This window comes from Amblyraja radiata, chromosome 32 (genome assembly GCF_010909765.2).
Source record: "Amblyraja radiata isolate CabotCenter1 chromosome 32, sAmbRad1.1.pri, whole genome shotgun sequence".
In the NCBI taxonomy this organism is placed as follows: domain Eukaryota; kingdom Metazoa; phylum Chordata; class Chondrichthyes; order Rajiformes; family Rajidae; genus Amblyraja; species Amblyraja radiata.
Genome location: NC_045987.1, coordinates 18660409 through 18681182, shown reverse-complemented (window position 1 = coordinate 18681182; position 20774 = coordinate 18660409). Strand labels below are relative to the sequence as shown.

The following is a 20774-nucleotide window of genomic DNA, read 5'->3' as shown; positions in this document are numbered from 1 at the left end:
GATCAAGGATATTGCTGGAACAGGAAAATCTTAAACCATGAGGAAAGATTGGATTGGGTTTTTTTATTTAATTTTATAAATAGGAAGAGGCAGACATGGAGAGATTTGCATAAAATATGAGGGGTCAAGACTGACTAAGAAAGAAGCCACAAGTTTGCAGATGCTGGAATGTTGAGCAAAACGCAGTGCTGGAGGAACTCAGCGGATCAGGTAACATTTGGGAGGAAATGGACAGGTGATAATTTGGGTACGGATCATTCTTCAGATTGATGCGGGTCCCTGACATAAAACGTCACCTGTCCATTTCCTTCCAGTTGCTGCTTGACCGCTGAGTTCCTCTAGTGCTGTGTTTTAAGAAAGGAGCCATCTGATTCAGCAAAAGAAAAACAAGTAGAAAAAATCCTAAAGTTATTGGTGGAAGAAATGAAGAGAGCATCAAGAAAACAGTATGGAATTTACAGTCTGAAAATGTGGGTGAAGCGCAATCCTTCACCACACCACAGTAATACTTGGATATACAGTGCATTCAGAAAGTATTCAGACCCCTTCACTTTTTCCACATTTTGTTACGTTACAGCCTTATTCTAAAATGGATTAAATTCATTTTTTTAAATCAGCAATCTACACACAATAGCCCACAATAAAAAAGTGAAAACAGGTGTTTAGAAATGTTTGCTAAATAATTAAAAATAAATAACTGAAATATCACATTTACATAAGTATTCAGACCCTTTACTCAGTACTTTATTGAGGCACCTTTGGCAGTGATTACAACCTCAAGTCTTCTAGGGTATCACGCTACAAGCTTGGCACACCTGTATTTGGGTAATTTATCCCATTCTTCTCTGCAGATCCTCTCAAGCTCTGTCAGGTTGGATGGGGAGTGTCGATGCACAGCTATTTTCAGATCCCTCCAGAGATGTTCGATCGGGTTCAAGTCCGGCTCTGGCCGGTCCACTTACGGACATTCACAGACTTGTCACAAAGCCACTCTTGCGTTGTCTTGGACGTGAGCTTTAGGTCGTTGTTCTGTTGGAAGGTGAACGTCTGCCCCAGTCCGAGGTCCTGAACGCTCTGGAGCAGGTTTTCATCAAGGATCTCTCTATACTTTGCACCGTTCATCTTTACCTCGATCCTGACTGGTCTCCCAGTTCCTACCGCTGAAAAACATCCCTACAGCATGATGCTGCCACCACAATGCTTCACCGTAGATATGGTATTGGCCAGGTGATGAGCGGTGCCTGGTTTCCTCTAGACGTGACACTTGGCATTCAGGCCAAAGAGTTCAATCTTGGTTTCATCAGGCCAGGGAATCTTGTTTAGGTGCCTTTTGGCAAACTCCAAGTGGGCTGTCATGTGCCTTTAACTGAGGAGTGGCTTCTGTCTGGCCACTCTACAATAAAGGTCTGATTGGTGGAGTGCTGCAGATATAGTTGTCCTTCTGGAAGTTTCTCCCATCTCCACAGAGGAACTCTGGAGCTCTGTCAGAGTGACCATCGGGTTCTTGGTCACCTCCCTGAATATGTTAGTAAGTCTCTATCCTAAGGCCCTTCTCCCCCGATTGCTCAGTTTGGCCAGGCTCTATGAAGAGTCCTGGTGGTTTCAAAGTTCTATTTAAGAATGACGGAGGCCACTGTGCTCTTCGGGACCTGCAATGCTCCAAAAAATGTTTCCCCCAGATCTGTGTCTCAACACAATCCTGTCTCGGAGGTCTACAGACAATTCCTTCGTCTTCATGGCTTGTTTTTTGCTCTGACATGCACTGTCAACGGTGGGACCTTATATAGACAGGTATGTGCCTTTCCAAATCATGTACAATCAATTTAATTCACCACTTGTAGACTCCTATCAAGTTGTAGAACCATCTCAAGGATAATCAATGGAAACACGATGCACCAAAGCTCAATTTTGAGAGTCACAGCAAAGGGTCAGAATACTTACGTAAATGTGATATTTCAGTTATTTATTTTTAATTATTTTGCAATAATTACCAAACACCTGTTTTCACTTTTATATTATGAGGTATTGTGCGTAGATTGATGATTAAAAAAAACGACTAACCAATTTTAGAATAAGGCTGTAATGTAACAAAATGTGGAAAAAGTGAAGGGGTCTAAATACTTTCTCAATGCACTGTAGATTTAGTACTGGAAGCTAAGATCCAGCTCGGTTTTGTTTTTGATAGGCTTGGGCATGATGAACTCTTCAGTACAAAATTTCTATGATCGTATGAAAGACAAATTCAAATACACCCACATTGGAATAGCCTAAGTGAAATGGGCAAAGCCAGAAATCTTTAGAGTCAAGAGAGAATCAAGAGTGTTTAATTGTCATAAGTGCTGAAAACAGAACAATGCAATTCTTACTTGCAACAGTCTGGAAACAGTACTCATAGATAACATAATAAACCTTAAAAAGAGTTCAATAAATTACAACAAAAAAGTGCAAATAACCTAGTGTATTTCTCAATGAGAAAAAAATGCCCTACCAAATTGCGTTCCTGAAGCTGGCCATGGTTTTGTGACAGCTCCTGAAGGTCTCCATTTATTTTTGTTGATTCTTCCAGCCTTTGATGAAGAAGCTATGAGACATGCAGTGGGATGAGACAAAAGAATGAAGTTTGAAGGGAAGAAAATGGATGTAAACAATAGCATATATAACTGAAGTATAAAAGAAAGCATGTCTTGGATGCAAAATGGATTCCAGAAGACCTGGAACAAAAAGTAACGAACAGATTTTTCAAGTCTTAAATCAAACATTCAAAGAAGTCACTTAACACCCAAACAATTTTAAGTTAATAAAGAAGATAAACTTGTCCTATGTATCACTACATAACAGGATTCATGCCCAAGTTTACATGTACATAATATACTCTTACATTAAAACACATAAGAGTCACAATTCAATTTAAGAAAATATACTATTTCTTAGAATTCACACTTATCCATATCACAAGGATGCATTTTTTCTCTATCCAAGTCGAACTGAATTCTGAACCAAAATATTTTGTACCACTTCAGCAGTTGTGTGTACAACATTGGAAGCAAAATACTTTTAGCAGCAGAAAAATGTGAGACATGCAAAGTAATTACAGAGCTGTTTCTTTACCTGTGCAGGCACTGATGGGAAGTATAGTTTTCTTTCACTGTTAGGGCTGAGAATAAAACGCTCTGACGTACTAATTCTATCTGGCAACTCTTGGTCGTTGGTTTGCAATGCTTTCAAGGTCTTCAGCAGTTCGATAACCTGGATTTTTATAGGAGGATAAATAGGAAACTATCTTCTATTTTTGTTGTGTGTAAAATGTAATTAGAAAACACAAGATCTGCAGAATGAGCCGAATAAATCATATTCAGAAAGGTTCACCTTTTGTCGGAGCTCTGGCAGAGAAAGATTTACTATTTCCTGCTCCAAATCATCAAATTGGCCCAGGCAGATGCTGAGATACGAGGTCTGGTCTCCATAGCTTGTAAAAGTGTTACCTAGAATGCAACAATGTAAAGAAGTTACAAGAGGTTAATTGTATCCGTGCACCTGATCTGTCATTTTGTAAAATCAGTCATCCTTTTTACTCAGAGTAACTTTCCTGCACTAACTAACCCCATTTCCCTTAACATCCAAAAATGTAATCGATCTGGACCGTGATTACATCCAGCGAGTGAGAATCAACACCACCTTGGGATTCATCTCTCGAATTAAGAAATTTCTTGTTCTGAATGGCTAACCTCTTAGGTTGATGGTGACATATAGTTCTAGACAACCCAGCCAGGGAAACATCAACTCTGTATCTATCCCATCAGGCCGATATTTAGCACAATTCAAAGAGACATGTAGTCTAAAGAAGTGTCTCAACCCAAAATATCACCTATCCATGTTCTCCCGGGATACTGCCTGACCTGCTGAGTTACATCAGCATAAAAGAGACATGTCATTGGTTCTAAACCCAAGACTGTAAGCCCACTCTGCTTTATCTTCATCTCATGACTAATTTTCCATTCAATGAAGTAATATTATGTAACTTAATTGCACTCATTCCAAGCATATCTTTCTGGAGGATTGGCAGATCAAATCAAAGATAACTGGAGCAGTTTTTATTTTTGTGCTTAAATCCTCTTGCAATAAAGGCCAACATACGTCCTAATTGTTTGCTCAATATGCACATTAGCTTTCAGCGATTCTTTCCAAGAATACTCAAGTCCCTCTGAGCACCAAAAAACAAACTACTGGACAATCTTAGCGGGCCCGGTAGCATCTGTGGAGGGAACGGAGAGACTACATTTTGGGTGGGGACCCTTCATCAGTCTGAAGGGACTGGAGTGTGGGATGAGGGGTGACTTGTAGAGGTTTTTTAAATCATGAGCGACACACAAAAAGAATAGCCATAGTCTTTGCCACAGAGTAGGAGAGTTGAAAACTAGAGGGCATAGGTTTGCATGGGGTGAAAGATTTAAAAAGGGCCAACATTTTCTACACACAGGGTGGTGTGTTTATAGAACAAGGTGCCATTGAAATGGTAGAGGCGGGTACAATTCTAATATTTAAAAAACACTTGGTCAGGGAAAGTAAAGTTTTGGAGGGATTTGGGCCAGGTGCAGGAGTGTGGGACTAGCTCGGTTAGGCAACTTAGTCAGCATAGACGAGTTGGATTGAAGGGACCTTTTCCATGCTGTGTAATTTTATGAATCAAAGATAGCTCTCAGTTCCGTGATTGAACAACTTATATTCATTGCCCTGCAATTGTTTACCTTTGTAACATGCCCAAAGTCGATCTCCCTAGCCCTAAACTCATCTCTAGAACACCTAGACATTAGTCTACATTAGACTTCTATTTATCGACTTCAACACCATAATCCCATCCAAACTCATCTCCATACTCAAGACCTAGGAATCAGCTCCCCCTCTGCCACTGGATCCTCGACTTCATGACCCACAGGCCTGAATCAATAAGGTTAGGTAACAACACCCCCTCCACAACAACTCTCAACGCCAATGCCCACTAACTTGCGTTCTCTGTCCCCTATTTTATTCCCTTCACACTACACGGCCAAATTCAGCTCCAATTCCATCGACAAATTTGTAAACAATACCACTGTGGTGGGCAGGATCATGGACAATGACGAGACAGAGTACAGGAAGGAGATAAAGAACATAGTGACACGATGCCAAGACAATAACCTCTCCCTCAATGTCAGCAAGACAAAGTAGATAACTATTTACTTCAGGAAGTAGGGTAGAGTACATGCACCAATCACAAAATTGTTGAGAGCTTCAAATTCCATGGAATTAATGCTACCAATGATCTGTCATGGACAAACGTCTGGGACCTTCCATAAGCTAGGGTACAGCTTGATTCACCCCAACCCATTGGACTTTGTCTAAGGAATTGGTGCGCTACAATGCTGAGAATTATATTCTTCACTATGTATCTTCCCCTTTGCTCTATCTATTGTACTTGAGTTGGAGCTGATTGTGTCTATGTATGTTCTATCTGATCTGGATAGAATGCAAAGCCAAGCCTTTCACTGTACTTCAGAACATGCAACAATATAAACCTAAACCTAATTGTGTTTTATGTCACCGAACCCAGTGAACTCTATCAGAGATAACACAAGTAGCACAGCCAGGAGAGCTGTTGCTTCACACCAACAGCAACCTGTGCAATCCAGAACTGTCCACCAGAGTTTACACATTGTTCCTGGATGATCCCGTTTTGTCCCACATCTCAAAGACATGAGTTGACAGGTTGATTGCCCACTAAAATGTCCCTAGTGTGCAAATAGGTGATAGAATTTAAGGGGAGTTGAGGGGACAACGGGGAGAATAAGATTAATGCAAGTACGTGCTGGATAGCACAGAGTCTGCGGACTAAAGGGCCTTCTTCCATCCTGTAATTTTTTGATTAAATGTTTTTAAAAACTTGCATATCAATGATAATTGTAAAGCAAGGTTTCAACTTTTGAACTGCACACCAGAGCCATAAAGAAATACGTACTGCATGTTGATTTGTTTCCCAAAGACTATCTATCTTGAGCAACTCAGCGGGTGAGGCAGCATCTATGGAGCGAAGGAATGGGTGATGTTTCGATTCGAGACTGTGCTATCCAGCACAGACTGAAGAAGGATGTTGTACTTCCGTTGGCGCTGGTGCCAGCTGCCTCCACCTTCAGCCCGGTATCTTTTTGTTTTTTCGTTTTTTTTGTTATGTTGAAGTGTGTTTTTTATTTTTTTTTAAATGTTTTGATGTGGGGGAAGAGGGTACGGTAAGGGGGATACCGTCCTTCAGTCGCTTCCTGGAGAAGACGCGACTATTATTCGAGTCGCGTCCTCGCCCCCCCCAGCGGCCTACCTACTGGATTGGCACGGCCTTTCCTGCCTGGACCGACCAGAGCTCCAGCAGCGGCGGGACAGCGCTGATACATCGCGGGGCTGGCGATGCCTTACCGGGGATCGCCGTCTGGAGCCCGGAGTGCTGGGCCTGCGGCACCGACATCCTGGAGCTGTGGTTCGCAGAGCTCCCAACGCGGGCGGCGCTGACAAACATCATGGGGGCATGCGGACTCGGGAGCTGCGGACTCCGGTGGGAAGCGGCTGATCGGGAGGTCCGGGCCGCTGAGGAGGATTTTCACCGTCGGGGTTCGGCGTCGGCATTCTATCAGCCCGGCGAGAGGGCCTGAGCATCGGGCCGCCCGGGGTGGCGACTGCGGGTGCTCGGAAGGCCCCGACCACGGGTGAACATCTGGGAAGATCGGAGGGGAGGCTGGCTGGACTATGGTGCCTTCCTCACCTTGGTGCCATTGTGTTATGTTGTGTCGTGGACTTTGTGTTTGTGCTTTTTTTTCTAATTCTATTTTATTTTTTATGTTTTATTATTTATTTATTATTTATTTATTTTTATGATACTGACTGTAAAGGGAAATTCATTTCGTTGTCTCTAATTGAGACAATGACAATAAATTTGAATACAATACAATATAATACAAAGGATCTCGACCCGAAACGTCACCCATTTCTTCGCTCCATTGATGCTGCCTCACCCACTGAGTTTCTCCAGCTTTTTACCTCCCTTCAATTTTTCCAGCATCTGCAGTTCTTTCATAAACCTCTATCTTGTGCAAATTAATTAGCCATGACAGAGAGGGGAAGGCAATGGTATACCCGAATCATTGGCTGCACCCACTCCACCAGCTCTAGCGTGCATCTGCCCAAGTCGTGATTGCAGAGAAACATTCCAGCGTTGGGCATCTTCTAACTGGTGCCTCAGAGACTCGATCTCACCAAAGTCAACCACATCTACTTTAGAAATCGTATCTGGGGGACAAAGTTTGAAATAATCAAATCAATGTTTACAGCTCAATTAGTGCCAGATGACTCTTACAAAAGTAAAAAGCAACTGTTCCTATTTTTCCAAGTGGTTTAGTGTTCTCTTCAAACTACAACTAACTAGTGTATTTCATTCCTCAGACAATATAAGTGAATACTATCGTATCAGAGCCAATGCAAAAAAAGTCATTAAAATGATCCCAAATGTTAAAAGGAGAATGTTCCCGATTCATACAAGGAGGCAGAAAGGCAACTAATTGAGGTAGATAAGACAATGAACAGGAGGAAAAAAGCAGAACCAAAACTAAATTGAAGGAACAGAATAAAGCTTCATGGATTATGAATGGAATAGAACCACATCAGGAACTACACCTTCACACAAGTGATAAATACATGGAACGGAGGTTGAAAAAGATAAGGTCAAGGAATAGGAGTAGAATTAGGCCATTTGGCCCATCAAGGCTATTCCGCCATTCAATTATGGCTGATCTATCACTCCCTCCTAACCTCATTCTCCTGCCTTCTCCCCATAAACTCTGACACTAACTCTGTACTAATCAAGAATCTATCTAACTCTGCCTTAAAAATATCCACTGACTTGGCATCCACAGCCTTCTGTCGCAAAGAATTCCACAGATAAACAAGTTAAACAAGAAAACAGGAATTATCTTGGAACAAATACTCCATTTCTCAGGCTTCCTTTCTCTCCAATTTTCTTGAATGTGTTGTTCCCCCTGATATGTGGAGCTTCTTGTTTAAAATCACTGAAACAGTTTTAAGTTTAGTCCCTTAAATAACATTGTGAAACAAAGCGTTATGTGGTCTTTGAACAATCTCTTTGAACAGGTGTTTTTAACCAAATCCTTCCTATGGTTAGTGCTACTTCTGCTTTCATTAACAGAAGGGTTGCTCATGAAACAGGAATCGAGTCTATATCTTACGTAATAATAGATTTTGATTCGTTTAGGAAAAAAGTGTTTGAAGAGGTTTTTTGAGATAGTGCGTTTAAAATAAAGCCCTGGTGTGTAACTTGCATTTTTGTGTGGAAGTTGTGAAGTGGTTTAGAAGTGCAAACGAACTATCAATCGCCCATATCTCAGCATTTTAATACGATGCCGTAATCACTTGTTTCATTTCTGACGATTCACCATGGAAACACTAAAATAACATGAAGAACTGAGGAAGTGAATCCAGAGATACAAGATTTCAGAAACTTTGACTCAAGAGTAGGAAAAAGTATGTTTAGTTGCAAAAGTGTTGAGAAGCAAAACTTGAAAAGAGTTATTAAAGGGCTAGACCACAATCTCGGCTAAATACTTACAGCATATAAAATATACTTAAACTGGTACATGGATAGAAAAGGTTTAGAGAGATATGGTCAATGGGACTAGCTTAGATGGAACATCTTAGTTGGCATGGACAAGTTGGTGCTGTATGACAAATGTACTGAAAATGGAATTCTAAAAAGTTAAAGCACTTAGCTAAAAAAAAAAAAAAAAAAAGGCAGTTTCAAAAGGCATACTCCAAACTTAAAATTGATAAAAGGCAAACTTAGATTTCCTCAAAATTTTGGATATCCCAAATTTCCATGAACAAGGAGTTCAACTGGCACCTTCTGTGACCATCACCTTAGCTAGGACCTTGATGATTTTATTAACTTTTATTAGGTCATCCTTTGCTTGAGGGAAAACTGTCCCCGCCTATCCAGTCTCTCCTTATAACAAGCCATCCAATCCCCATAACATCTTTGTGAAGTTTTTCTGCATATATATTTGTATATATGTCCTTGTATATCCTAAGGAGATGGGTAGAAGTAACTGACAGTGCATGTGGGCAGGGAAGGAAGCTGAAGAGGCAGCTGAATGGCCACCTCTCTGGCACAACCTCTCAGCTTCTAAGCCCTAGAAACTGGTTTGCAGCCCACATCCACAATGCATTGCCATATTTCCATCGGTTTCTCACCTTTTCTTCTGGCATCCAGAATTTGCTGTTCCAAGTCCTTCTGCAGGTCTCGATAGGTTTGAATGCTTTCCTCAAGTTGCTGCCTCAGCAACTGAATGCCCGTGAGCTCCATCTGCAAGGCTTGGATTTGACTGCGACTGAACAAGAATTATAGTAAAGCAACGTCATTGGAATCAGAGCTAACAAAGCAGCTCATACAGCTACAGCTGAAGAATTCACAAAAATTAGTTTCTTTATTATAACAGGATCTATATCAACAAGTAAAATGGGCCAATGGGCAGCTGGAATTTAACTCTGAGAAGTGCAAAGTGTCATACTTTGATAAGTTAAACCAGGGCAGGACTTGAAGTAAATTACAAGGTCCTGAGAGAAACTTTGTGGTACAAGTATATAGCACCTGAAAGTGACGACACAGGTAGATAGGGTGAAGATGACAATTGCCACATTTGGCTTCATCAGTTTATGTATTGAGTGCAAGATTTCATATTACAACTGTACATGGCACTGGTAAGACCATGGAGTACTTCATACAGTTCAGATCCCAAAAAGGATGTCATTAAACTAGAAAGAGTGCAGAAAAGATTTACAATGACATTACCGGGACTGGAGGACATTAGTTATAATGAGAGATAGGGTCTTTTGCACCAGGAGCATAGAAGGCTGATGAGTGACTTTATAGAGACACATTAAATCATGACAGGCGTATAATTCAGTTTATTCAGCACAGGGGAGTCAAAAACCAGAGGGAATTGAAGGGAAACTTTTCCCACACAGAAGGTGGTGGGTAAGTTGAATGAGTTGCCAGAGGAAGCTGCAGAGGAGGCTACAATCAAGCTCAAGATATAAAGTTTACCCACGGGAATTTCTCATCTAAAATATATTTGATATTAAAGATTACGGCAGCAGCAGCAGTGTGAGCTTATCTGGTTGTGAAAAATATATATATTTGAAGGATCAAAGTTCTGTTTCATGTCTTAGAAAACCTATATTTGATAAATATATTAATTTCCTACCCGTCTGATTCTTTCACTGCTTTGATGAGTCTCGAGTAGAGTTGCTGCTCAGCCTTCAATGCACGAAGCAAGCTTTCCTCCGACTCCTGATCTTTGAGAATCTGGACAGATTGGAAAAGAAATGGCAATTAGCTTCCAAATGCTTCCAGCTTCATTACCAAACACAAACAAAAATGTACAGGGGCATCAACCTGCTGGTCGTCTCCTCCAATGATAGTTCTCTCCCTTGGAAGAAAGTCGGGTGTCTGGATACCATCCTGCAGCACGATCAACTGCTTGGTTCCCTTTATCTCATTGGAGTCAAATCTACGCTGAAGGTCCTATGATAACAAATAAATTAACTGCACCATTCCAAAAAGGGCAAACCAACACTTCAAAAGGATCTCAGCATAACTTCAGGATGTGGGGAATTAGATACTTTTGGAATGCACTCACTTTTGATATGAAGGAAACATGCACAAGAAGTTTCTATAAACAGCAACATGAAAATAACCAGTGAGCACTCTTTTTTTGACAATACTATGGTTGGGAACCATAATTTATGACAACTTTAGCACTACAGCAATATCTAAACTACAAGGCAGCAATGCTAATAGGTACACAGCAAGTGTGCCCTTACACTGATCATTATAAATTAAACTGACCTAACACTCTTTAATTCTGAACCAACTACTCATCTTGTAGGATACAAGGGAAAAATGAAATGCCAAAACTGAAAATAGAGATAATTCACTATAATTAAGGCAACCAAATAGCATCAACTTTCAAACTAAAAATATAAATAGGACTCTCCATTCAATCTAATGACTGATCTAACAACTGCAGTAAACTTCAATTCCCTTGATATTGAATGATCTATTACCCCATCCTAAATAAACTTGACAAACGAGCATTTCAATTCTCTGTGTAAAGGGCACTAACCTTTGACAACCCAACGAGGGAAACAATTGGTTCTCTCCTAAACCCAAGCTTGTAGTTTTAGTGTATAAACGCGGGAGACCCAATTTGCTGGAATTTGGACCCAAAAAAACAAACTGGTAGAGGAACTTAGAGGGTCGAGTAGCTGAGTATTGATGCAGTGTCTTGACTGAAAAAGTTAACCATCCCTCTGCCTCCACAGATGCTACTTGAGTTGCCAAAATCTTTCAGCAGTTTATTTTTTGTTATAATTGTAGTATTTTTAGGAAGGTCAACCAAGGGAACAATGCTCCCTGTATTTATCGTGTAAAGCCCCTTAAATAGTCCCAAACTTTCTGAAATCTAATTTAACCCCACTCTACCCAGTGCCTTTAATGAACAAACCCCTAAAAAATGGGAAGCTCTGAAAATCTTACTTTAATGATTTCATCCTTGACTTGCACAGCTTTGATATATTGTTCAATATTTGCAACCTGTGATTGGGCATCTTTCTCCAACTGGTGAAGAAGAGCTTGGAGTCGAATCACTTCCATCTGCAAAATTGAGATGAAAAGATAAATCCTCAGTTGTGCTTAAACCCAAACGGCAATTACAGAATTATGTGAAAAATTAGCCTGGATTTTTATTAAGCCTCAGCAAACGTACTTTTGCTTCATTTTCCTTCTTCAAGGCTGCATCCAATTCCCGAGATTTTTGGGCAAGCTCTTTCTTCAGATTGGATGAACTCTTCTTACGTCGGGGTACTTGTACACGAATCTCATCTTCTTCAGAATCCCGTTGAGTAAGTTCAGCTAAGATCAAAAGAACAGAAATATATTAATTAGAGAAGAGTCAGAAGGGCCATCGTTTCAAATATAGAAATCATGAAGCTGCCACAAATATTATCATAGACTCTATGTAGTATCTAGTATCTAGTATCTAGTATCTAGCTCCTCCTTTTGTTACTTGAATATTGAATTTTTCAGGCAAGAGAGTGGGTAATAAAAGGGGAGGAAGCATTACAAAAAGGTATGATTGTTTTGTTAAGGGTGCATTACGAACCTTTCAAAAATAATCAACTGGGGATAGAGGAAACAATATGTTGGCAGATTCAGAGAAATGCAATATAAATATGGTTATTGTAAGGGTGGATTTCCCTTTCACAAATATTAACTGGGATTGTATTAGCGCAGAGGAGCTGGAATTTGAGGTGTGTCTGGTAGAGATGTTTTTTATCACAATATGTAGAAAGACCAACAAGGGAAGGAGCTTTACTGGGACTTATCCTGGGAATGTAGCTGATCAAGTGGAGATCTGTCAGCAGGGGATCAATTTGGAAATAGTTACCATAACTCCATGTATTTTCAATGGTAATGGGAAAGGAAAGGGACAGACTAGTAATAAATGTCTTAAACTGGGCCAAGGCCGATATCACTAACAGAACAGAGGACCTGGCAAAGATAGATTGGGAGCACCTACTTCCATATAAGTCAGTGGGAACTATTCAAAGAAGAAATAGCATGTTCAAGGCCAACATGATATTGGAAGGGCAAAATCGAAAGGATTACACGTGTGGGGATCTCTGGATGTCAAGGGCTGGATAAAGATTTTGCTACTGTATGCCTGTAACCACAAGGATCGGTGCTGGGTCTCTTAGCATTGTGACTTACTTGGTTGTGGATGTAGATTAGTAAGATCATGGATGGCATGAAGATTGGAAGATTTTTTCATTACATGGAAGGGAGACCTAGGCTGCAGTGAGTAATCAATGTATTGGTGAAATGTGCTGAAAATTTTACAGTTGGTATTTAATCCAGATAAATGTGTCAATACATTCTGGAATTACTAATGAGGCTAGAACACACTGTAAATGGTCGGATCTTAGGGAGTATTGAGGTGCAGAGGAACCCTGGGGTAAATCCAGAGATCCTTGAAGGTAGGAAGACGAAGGTAATGTTTAGAAGGAATATGGATGACTGGTATTTATTAGTCGGGACATTGAATACAGGTTGGGAGGTTATGCTTTATAAAATCTTATTCAGACCTCAGATGGATTACTACACATCACCACACTATGAGTAGAATGCAATATTGCTGCATACAGCGCTGAGGAGTTTTGTGGAGATGTTGCCTGGGATGAACCAGTTTAGTTATGAGGAGGGGCTGGCGAAGCTAGGTCTCGAGGGGAGATTTAGAGCGGATATGAGGGGGGCCTTCTTTACCCAGTGTTAAGTACCTGGAATCCACTTAAGATTGGTTGAAGCTGGGTCACTGACAGCATTTGAGTGTTTATCTGAACATTTGAATTGCCTAGGCAAAGACGGCGATAGACAAAGAGGTAGGAGATGGAAAGATGGCCTGTTTCCCCGTGATACAATTCTACGACTCTCCACCTACCATCTCTCTCGTGCAGCTGTTCCTGCAATATTTGTATCGTTTGTTTCAGCTCAAGAACATGCGAGGAATTCAATGCTTCTCGTGGGGGTGAATGTTTCTCTTTTTGCCCATGTTCAACCAGTTTCTATTAAAGAAAGATACTTGCAGTTAGTACAAAAAATAAGTTGCAGAAAATTAAACCAAATAAGTCATTCAATGACATGGCAAGTTTCCAATGGACAACTTTACCCCAGTTCCAATAAAAAGATGGATAGAAGTAGTTTTTATTGGTTGCAGTAAACAGTTGAGACACCAAGTATCAGGAAGCAATTGTGCTCCTCACCCAATACACAATTCCACTGCCTTCAATGGAACAGATCACAATTAAAAAACTGCATTGAAACTTGGTGCCCATGTACTGCCAGTGACCAATTTCACATATGGTACTGTTGTCTAGCAATGACTTTCAGCAACCTAAAGTTCATTTTCCCTGAAACATCTTTCTTCAGCATTCTAAAGGGGTAGAATACAAATCAGGGATGTAATGCTGAGGCTCTAAAAGGTGATGGTCATGCCGAATTTGGGTTATTGTGAGCAATTTTGGACACTATATCTGAGGAAGGATGTGCTGGCTATGGAGGGGTCCAGAGGAGGCTTACAAGAATGATGCCAAGAATGAGAGAGTTAACATAGGATGAGTGTTTGACAGCACTTGGTCTGTACTTGCTGGAATTTAGAAAGATGAGGGGGAACTTCATTGAAACTTACCAAATAGTGAAAGGCTTGGATATAGTGGACGTGGAGAAGATGTTTCCACTAGTGGGAGAGTCTATGATCAGAGGTCGTAGCCTCAGAATTAAAGGACGTTCCTTTAGGAAGGAGATGAGGAGGAATTTCTTTAGTCAGTGGGTGGTGAATCTGTGGAATTCTTTGCCACAAAAAGCTGTGGAGGTCAAGTCAATGGATATTTTTAAGGCAGAGATAGATTCTTAATTAGTAAGGGTGTCAAGTGTTGTGGGGAGGCGGGAGAATGAGGTTAGGAGGGAGAGATAGATCTGCCACGATTGAATGGCAGAGTAGACTTGAGGGCCGAATGGCTTAGTTCTGCTCCCTTCACTTATGACCTACGACCTATGATAAAGACAGAGGCCATCACAATTCCATGCAACCCTGGAGTGCTCCCACAATTAACTGCAGAGCCATGGCTACACTGTGATTCTACTTTACCCTGACGTTTCAGAAGAGCTCGAACCTCTTCTTGCCTTTACAAAATAAATGACACATTTTGAATGACAAATAAAGGCTTTTTTTTTTTTTTTTAAGTCCTAATTTTGAAACTAAAACAACCAAATTTATTAATTGGCTTCTGACTTTAATAGAATTATTTTGATCCTGAACAAAATTAGATTTCTGTCACACTATAGCTGCTTATCAGCAAGATCAATACTTGTTACAACACTAATGAGGGCACAAATATAAAACATTCCAATGTGCAAGAACTTGTACAGTTTCAGCAATACCCACATGAATGATCTTATCTTTTTCATCCAAAGCAGCTTTAAGCTGCACCATTTGTAGTGTCAGATCTTGGTTTACCATGGGGTCGTGTTTCGCCAACACTGAAGCGGGTTTCTCTTTCTCAACATTTTGACGATTTAACCCTTCAATCTCTTGACTGAGTTTAGACAAACGGCTATTAGAACACTCCGAAGCCTCCTAAAAATAAATTTATAAAATTATAAATGCTCAGTAATCAAATTCTAGGAAAACAGCAATAGGTTGCAATTTTGAAGAATATTTATTGACAACACTGCAAAAGTCAACAACTTGAAAGCTCATAAATACTTGAAAGTCATAATACTCACTGCAGTTATTGAATAGCACGCAAAGTCCTTTACTCAGAAAGCATCCCAGAGCAAATGAGATAGAAACTAAAGCAACATCTCCCTATAATCTTCTGTCATAAAGTGCACCGTGATGTATAGTTATGCATAAATAATGTCTGTAAAATCCATCACAGTCACTTACTGCAGTATAGACAGATGTTTAGTTAATTATCCCACGCCATAAACATCCTTCAGGTAACAAGAATGTGACAAAAATCAAATTTTCAACAATTAGGAAACATTGATGAACCTGTATTTTCTGTAACAAACACCTCCTTGAGAGGAAAAGTGTTGACTCAGTATAATGCCAATAATTCCTGCTATTATGCTGGGTTCAGGGAGTTGAGAGATTGATTGGACTTGTTTGACATTCATTACTAGAGCCAGGATGTTTAGGCGCTAAAAATCTCTGAAATAGGCAGGCAAAAAGGCATAATAAAATTACAAAAAAAAGGCATGAAAAGGCATTTATTGACAAAAAAGGCATAAAAAGGCATTTATTTCCACCACCAGAATATGGTTAAAAATGATAATTATAAAGGTATACTACATTAAATTACCAAAGTTGCCTGATTGCACATAACTACCAGCATTTTTTCAAATTATCTGGTGTTAAACTATGCCGTCTGTCAGACAGAATATGCTACAGTTGTTAAAAACCTCTTTCTACCACAGCTGGGATTACTGATGCATACCTGAAACAAGCTACAAACTCTACATTCATGTCGATATCTTGTGCATTACAACTACCTTTAAGAATTTTAGCTAGGTTTTGTATTTCTTCAAGATCTTTGTTAGCTAAAATCACCCTCTCACATTTTCCTTGTATGTCTTCACCTACATCGCCAGGAACTTTAAGTACAAAGTACAGCAAGTGAAGATGTAAACAACTGAGCAATAGTTCAGATCTTTGACTTCTCCAATACCTCAGATGTCAAGAAATACTCCTTTGATGGTTGACCTGCCTCCAGTGCACCAATGACCACATTGGCAACAAATCTCCCCACAGCATCAGTTATCTCGTCTATTGGGATCCATATTTTGTTGCATGCAACTTCATCTCTAATTTTCTGCACAACAATGTTGAAGTTGCTGTCAACATAATTTTTCCGTAATGATGACTCGCTTGGTATATGTTCCTCTGTGTATTTCCCTAAAAAACCTCAGATTTGCTTTCCAATTTCTACAGTGGAATTCCAGCATCAATGAATGCATTGCACAGATCACTCGAAAACTCAGATATGCGATTGGAGCCAGCAATAAATGTTGTGAGGAGCCAAGCTTGCGTATTTCCTACCTTCTGCTTCTCTGCCACCAACTTGTGTTTAGCTGTCTGTACATGCATGGAGAAGAAATATTGTTTCTCATGATTCACTGTTTTCTCACATGCATTGCAAAACAGTACACAGTTGTCTGTAGAGAATATATCACTCCCATACACTCTCACCAAATCGTTCAGTTTTTTTACAAGGTGTTGACTTGACTTTAGGCATTTTTGACGCTTGCAAGGGTAGATCCTACAGGAGCGGGATGCAGACCTCTACAGGCAGGCCAAGGGGATGCAGACCTCTACAGGCAGACCCTGCCACGGTCTGTTTCAACTACTTCCCTCCGGCAGACGTTACAAGGCCTTCTACGCCCGAACCTCCAGACTCAGGAACAGTTTTATCCCAAGAGCTATAGCGGCTCTGAACCGGCCCTAATGAGTGCCCCCCCACCCACCCCCTTTGGATAGTCTCCCTCAGATGGTCACATCAATCAATTCAGCTTGCTTATTTATGTATTGTATTTATTTACCTTTCTTGTACATCAGTGGAGCTGCATACTAAATCTCGTTGCACTGACGTGCAATGACAATAAAAGATATTATTATTATTATTATAAGTACAAGCTAAGAAGAGGAATCAGAGCTGCCAAGGAAAGGTACTCTGAGAAGTTGAGGAACAAGTTCTCAACAAATGACTCTTCTTCACTGTGGAAGGGTTTGCAAGAAATCGCAAGCTACAAGAAGAAACCCCCGCTCCTTGGACAATCGTCAGCTGACCAACGACCTGAACGAGTTCAACTGCAGTTTCGATAAACAGAAGCTTAACCCTGGTAACCCCAACCAACACTTCACACCTACTCACAGCTTGATTCCAGTTTGAAAAGACTGGACCCTTCACCTACTCCTCCCCCAATCACCACTTCACACCAACTTAAAGCATGACTCCAGTTTGCAAAGACTGGACCCTTTCCCACGCACCTCTCTTCAATCACCACTTAACACCCACTTACACCCAGGTTTTGCCCCGGTGGTGTAAATTTTCTTGTAAGTTACGATAAAACGGCAAAAAAGGCTGATTTAGGCACTCGATCGTGAAAAAGGCATTATCTTCCTGAAATCATCAAAAAAGGCATGAAAAGGCACTTGGCATTTATGGCAAAATCCTGGCTCTATTCATTACCTTGTTATAAAACACCTGGCAGATATAATTATCCTGCTGACAACACAGGCCAAAGAACAAAATAGTTTTACAGCAACACAAAAAGTGACATCAAAAAGCACAATATTTATGAAACCACCAAAAAGCATTGATAATTAAAGGCATTATATAAAAACCCTTATAAAAGTATTCAGCAATTAAGCCTTGAATTCTATTTTACATCTTCTGAGCCACATACCCTGAGGAGCTGATCCTTGCTGTTAATTGTGTCCAAGAGTTCCTCAATCTCCTTTTCATGCTCTGAGCTCAGCTTCTTCCTCTCTGCCCAAGCATTCTCCAGCATTTTCTCCTGTACCTTTAAGCGCTGATTCAAATGCTCAGCCAGGTCCTTGGTGCCACAGTGAGACTGGCTCAACAGCGTGTTTGTCATCTCCTGAATTTGGAAATAAAAACAAGGGGATAAATATCAAGCCAGAACTCTATCAACTGCCCATCTCCTTCAAATCAGAACAAATAATTAATGCAACTGTGATAGTACATTATCTTCCAAGGATTGAATAGCTGTTTGAAAATTATGTTTTTGCCCTGCACCAAAACACTGGAGAACATCGGATTTATGCCAATTGTAGCAGCAAGTAGCACTCTTGTATCTCAAGTTCACAGGTTGTAGATACAAGTCTACACGTAGAAGCAATCTGAGTGCTAAAATCTAGGTGATACTGAGAGCGAGGTGACACTGTCAGAGCAGGGGGAAGATGATGCTGAAAATGCGGGAAGACCCATATTGCTGGCAGAAGCGGCATTAAACCAAGACACTCCACTTTAAGAGCACACATTCACTACACTATTATTATTTCAGAGCAGGGATTTACCCCAATGGCCCGAGGAATATTGATCTCTGAATTAACATTAGTAGAATAGAATTTGTTGCATTCACAAAGTTACCAGTGAGAGGTTGCTATGGGCAGGCAGGTGGACATTTTCTCGAAGATGATGCAGAAAGCACATTTTCAGAATTACTGAGAGATCAAAGCAGGGAAAGGCCCAATTACAAAGAAATTCTCATTTAAAAAAAGATTTACTGATAAGATCTGGTTACAGCATTTTCAAAGTAAAATGTAGCAGCATGGACAGCCAAGTTATAATTAGTCATATCATTCATTTTCATTTCATCATGCAGGACCTGCATTTTTCAACTTCCCCATTTCAAGGATCTTCAATGGAATTGCACAGATAAATGCATAGCTGGAGAGAAGATGCGAGAAGAGGACTTCACTTTCCTGGGGAAATGGGACCAGTGCAGGTTAAATGTATTTGGGAGTACAAATACATAGCTTCCTGAAAGTGGCATCCCAGGTATAAAGGTGGTAAAGGCAGCTTTTGACATGATGGCCTTCAACAGTCAGGGAAATGAATATAGAAGTTAGGACATTACACCACAGTTAGTTGTACAAGATTCTGGCAAGGACGACTTTGAATATTGTATGCAGTTTCCTGCTCTAGGAAAGATACCATAAAGCTTGAGAGTGCAGAGAACATTTACGAGGATGTGCCAGGAGTTGAGGCTGTTGATGGCCTGAGCTATAGGGAGAGATTGAGAGGTTAGGACTTTATTCCTTAGAGCGCAGGAGGCTGAGGGGGTGATCTCATAGAGATGTATAAAATGATGAGGAGAATAGATGCAGGGTAAATGCAGTCTTTTTCTCCCAAGATAGGGGATCAAGAACTATAGGACATAGGCAAAGGTAATTTTTCTGTGCTGTACAAGCCTATGACTAACTTTCTTAACACACTTTTCAAGCCCAAAGAGGACTGCCTAAAAAGGCAGACCACAGGGAGGAAAATAAAATACATTCATGGAAAAGGATATTATCTAAAATGAGTAAAAAACAGCCATATGGAGAAGAAAGAATTTTAAAGGACGAGTAATTATCTACTCTGGGTAAATTTATATTAAAGCATGGCAGGAAAGACTGTAACTGGAATAGATTGTCTTTGCTTTTAAAAAGAGGAGCAAATGTTGCAGGAAACATAAGAGAGGAAGTTGAAAAAAGGAAATAGGTGGTAGAGGGCATGTAAAACCCAGCAGCAAACAGAAAAGAGAAGCTACAAGTATTCCTGTCATATGAACAGGATGTGGGCTGTCAGAGCAGTGGAGCTGATGAGAAATGAGGTAAAAAGGAAAAACAATCTACTCCAAGTCAACGGCTGCGTCTGAAATGCTAAATTAGTACTTGATATCAGTTTCTTGATAATGGTGCTAAAATTTGATTCATAGGTACTAAAAAAGCCAGCTGTCCATAAAATGGATCAATCATCCGCTTCAGTTTGGATAACATTCTAGGCTGCTGAGGGGAGGAAGGAGGAAATTGTGATGAATTGCTCATAATTTTCAAAAAACGTCTTCAGTTTGGGAAGTGGTGACTAAGCACTGGAAAGCTGCAGATGTTCAATCTTTGTTCGAAAAAGGCTTCAGGGATAAACTCAGTAACCACAGACTGAGGTCAGCTCAACGTCCACAGTGGTGGAAGTTCCAGAAACAGTAAAACAGGGATAGAATTAGTTGTCTCTTGAAAAAGTTTGGATTGATTCGAGAAAGCCAACATGGATTTATTACAATTTGTCAATCATGAGGGTTTTTTTGAAGTAAAAGAAGTTTAATGGGGAGAAATACAAATTTTGCAGTATGGGGAATTTCAAAAGGCATTTGAAAAGGTGCCATATAAAGTTTGAATTAAGTTCAAAATGGATGCAATAAACGAGCAGCACAGTGGCACAGCTGGTAGTGCTACTAGCCCAGAACAAGGTTTGATCCTGACTGTCGATAAGGAGCTTGCATGCTCTCCCTGTGATTGCAAAGGTTGCCTCAGGATTCTGCAGTTTCCTCCCAGGTC

The 20774-nt window shown here is 40.4% G+C and overlaps 1 protein-coding gene across 5 annotated transcripts in view; it reads right to left on the bottom strand.

Moving 5' to 3' along the window:
• Positions 1–20774, bottom strand: part of LOC116991065 (myomegalin-like) — a 108391-nt gene that overhangs the window by 41999 nt on the left and 45618 nt on the right. For 4 of the 5 annotated variants that reach the window (XM_033049401.1, XM_033049404.1, XM_033049405.1 and 1 more), the window contains exons 18-29: positions 18119–18313; positions 15093–15284; positions 13590–13713; positions 11859–12004; positions 11630–11746; positions 10487–10615; positions 10296–10396; positions 9283–9419; positions 7156–7308; positions 3367–3482; positions 3109–3246; positions 2489–2581 (exon numbers count right to left, since the gene is read on the bottom strand). In XM_033049401.1, the coding sequence (XP_032905292.1) occupies positions 2489–2581; positions 3109–3246; positions 3367–3482; positions 7156–7308; positions 9283–9419; positions 10296–10396; positions 10487–10615; positions 11630–11746; positions 11859–12004; positions 13590–13713; positions 15093–15284; positions 18119–18313 (1641 nt within the window). The remainder of the gene's footprint in view (positions 1–2488; positions 2582–3108; positions 3247–3366; positions 3483–7155; positions 7309–9282; positions 9420–10295; positions 10397–10486; positions 10616–11629; positions 11747–11858; positions 12005–13589; positions 13714–15092; positions 15285–18118; positions 18314–20774) is intronic. The other variant, XM_033049403.1, reaches the window with a different exon arrangement.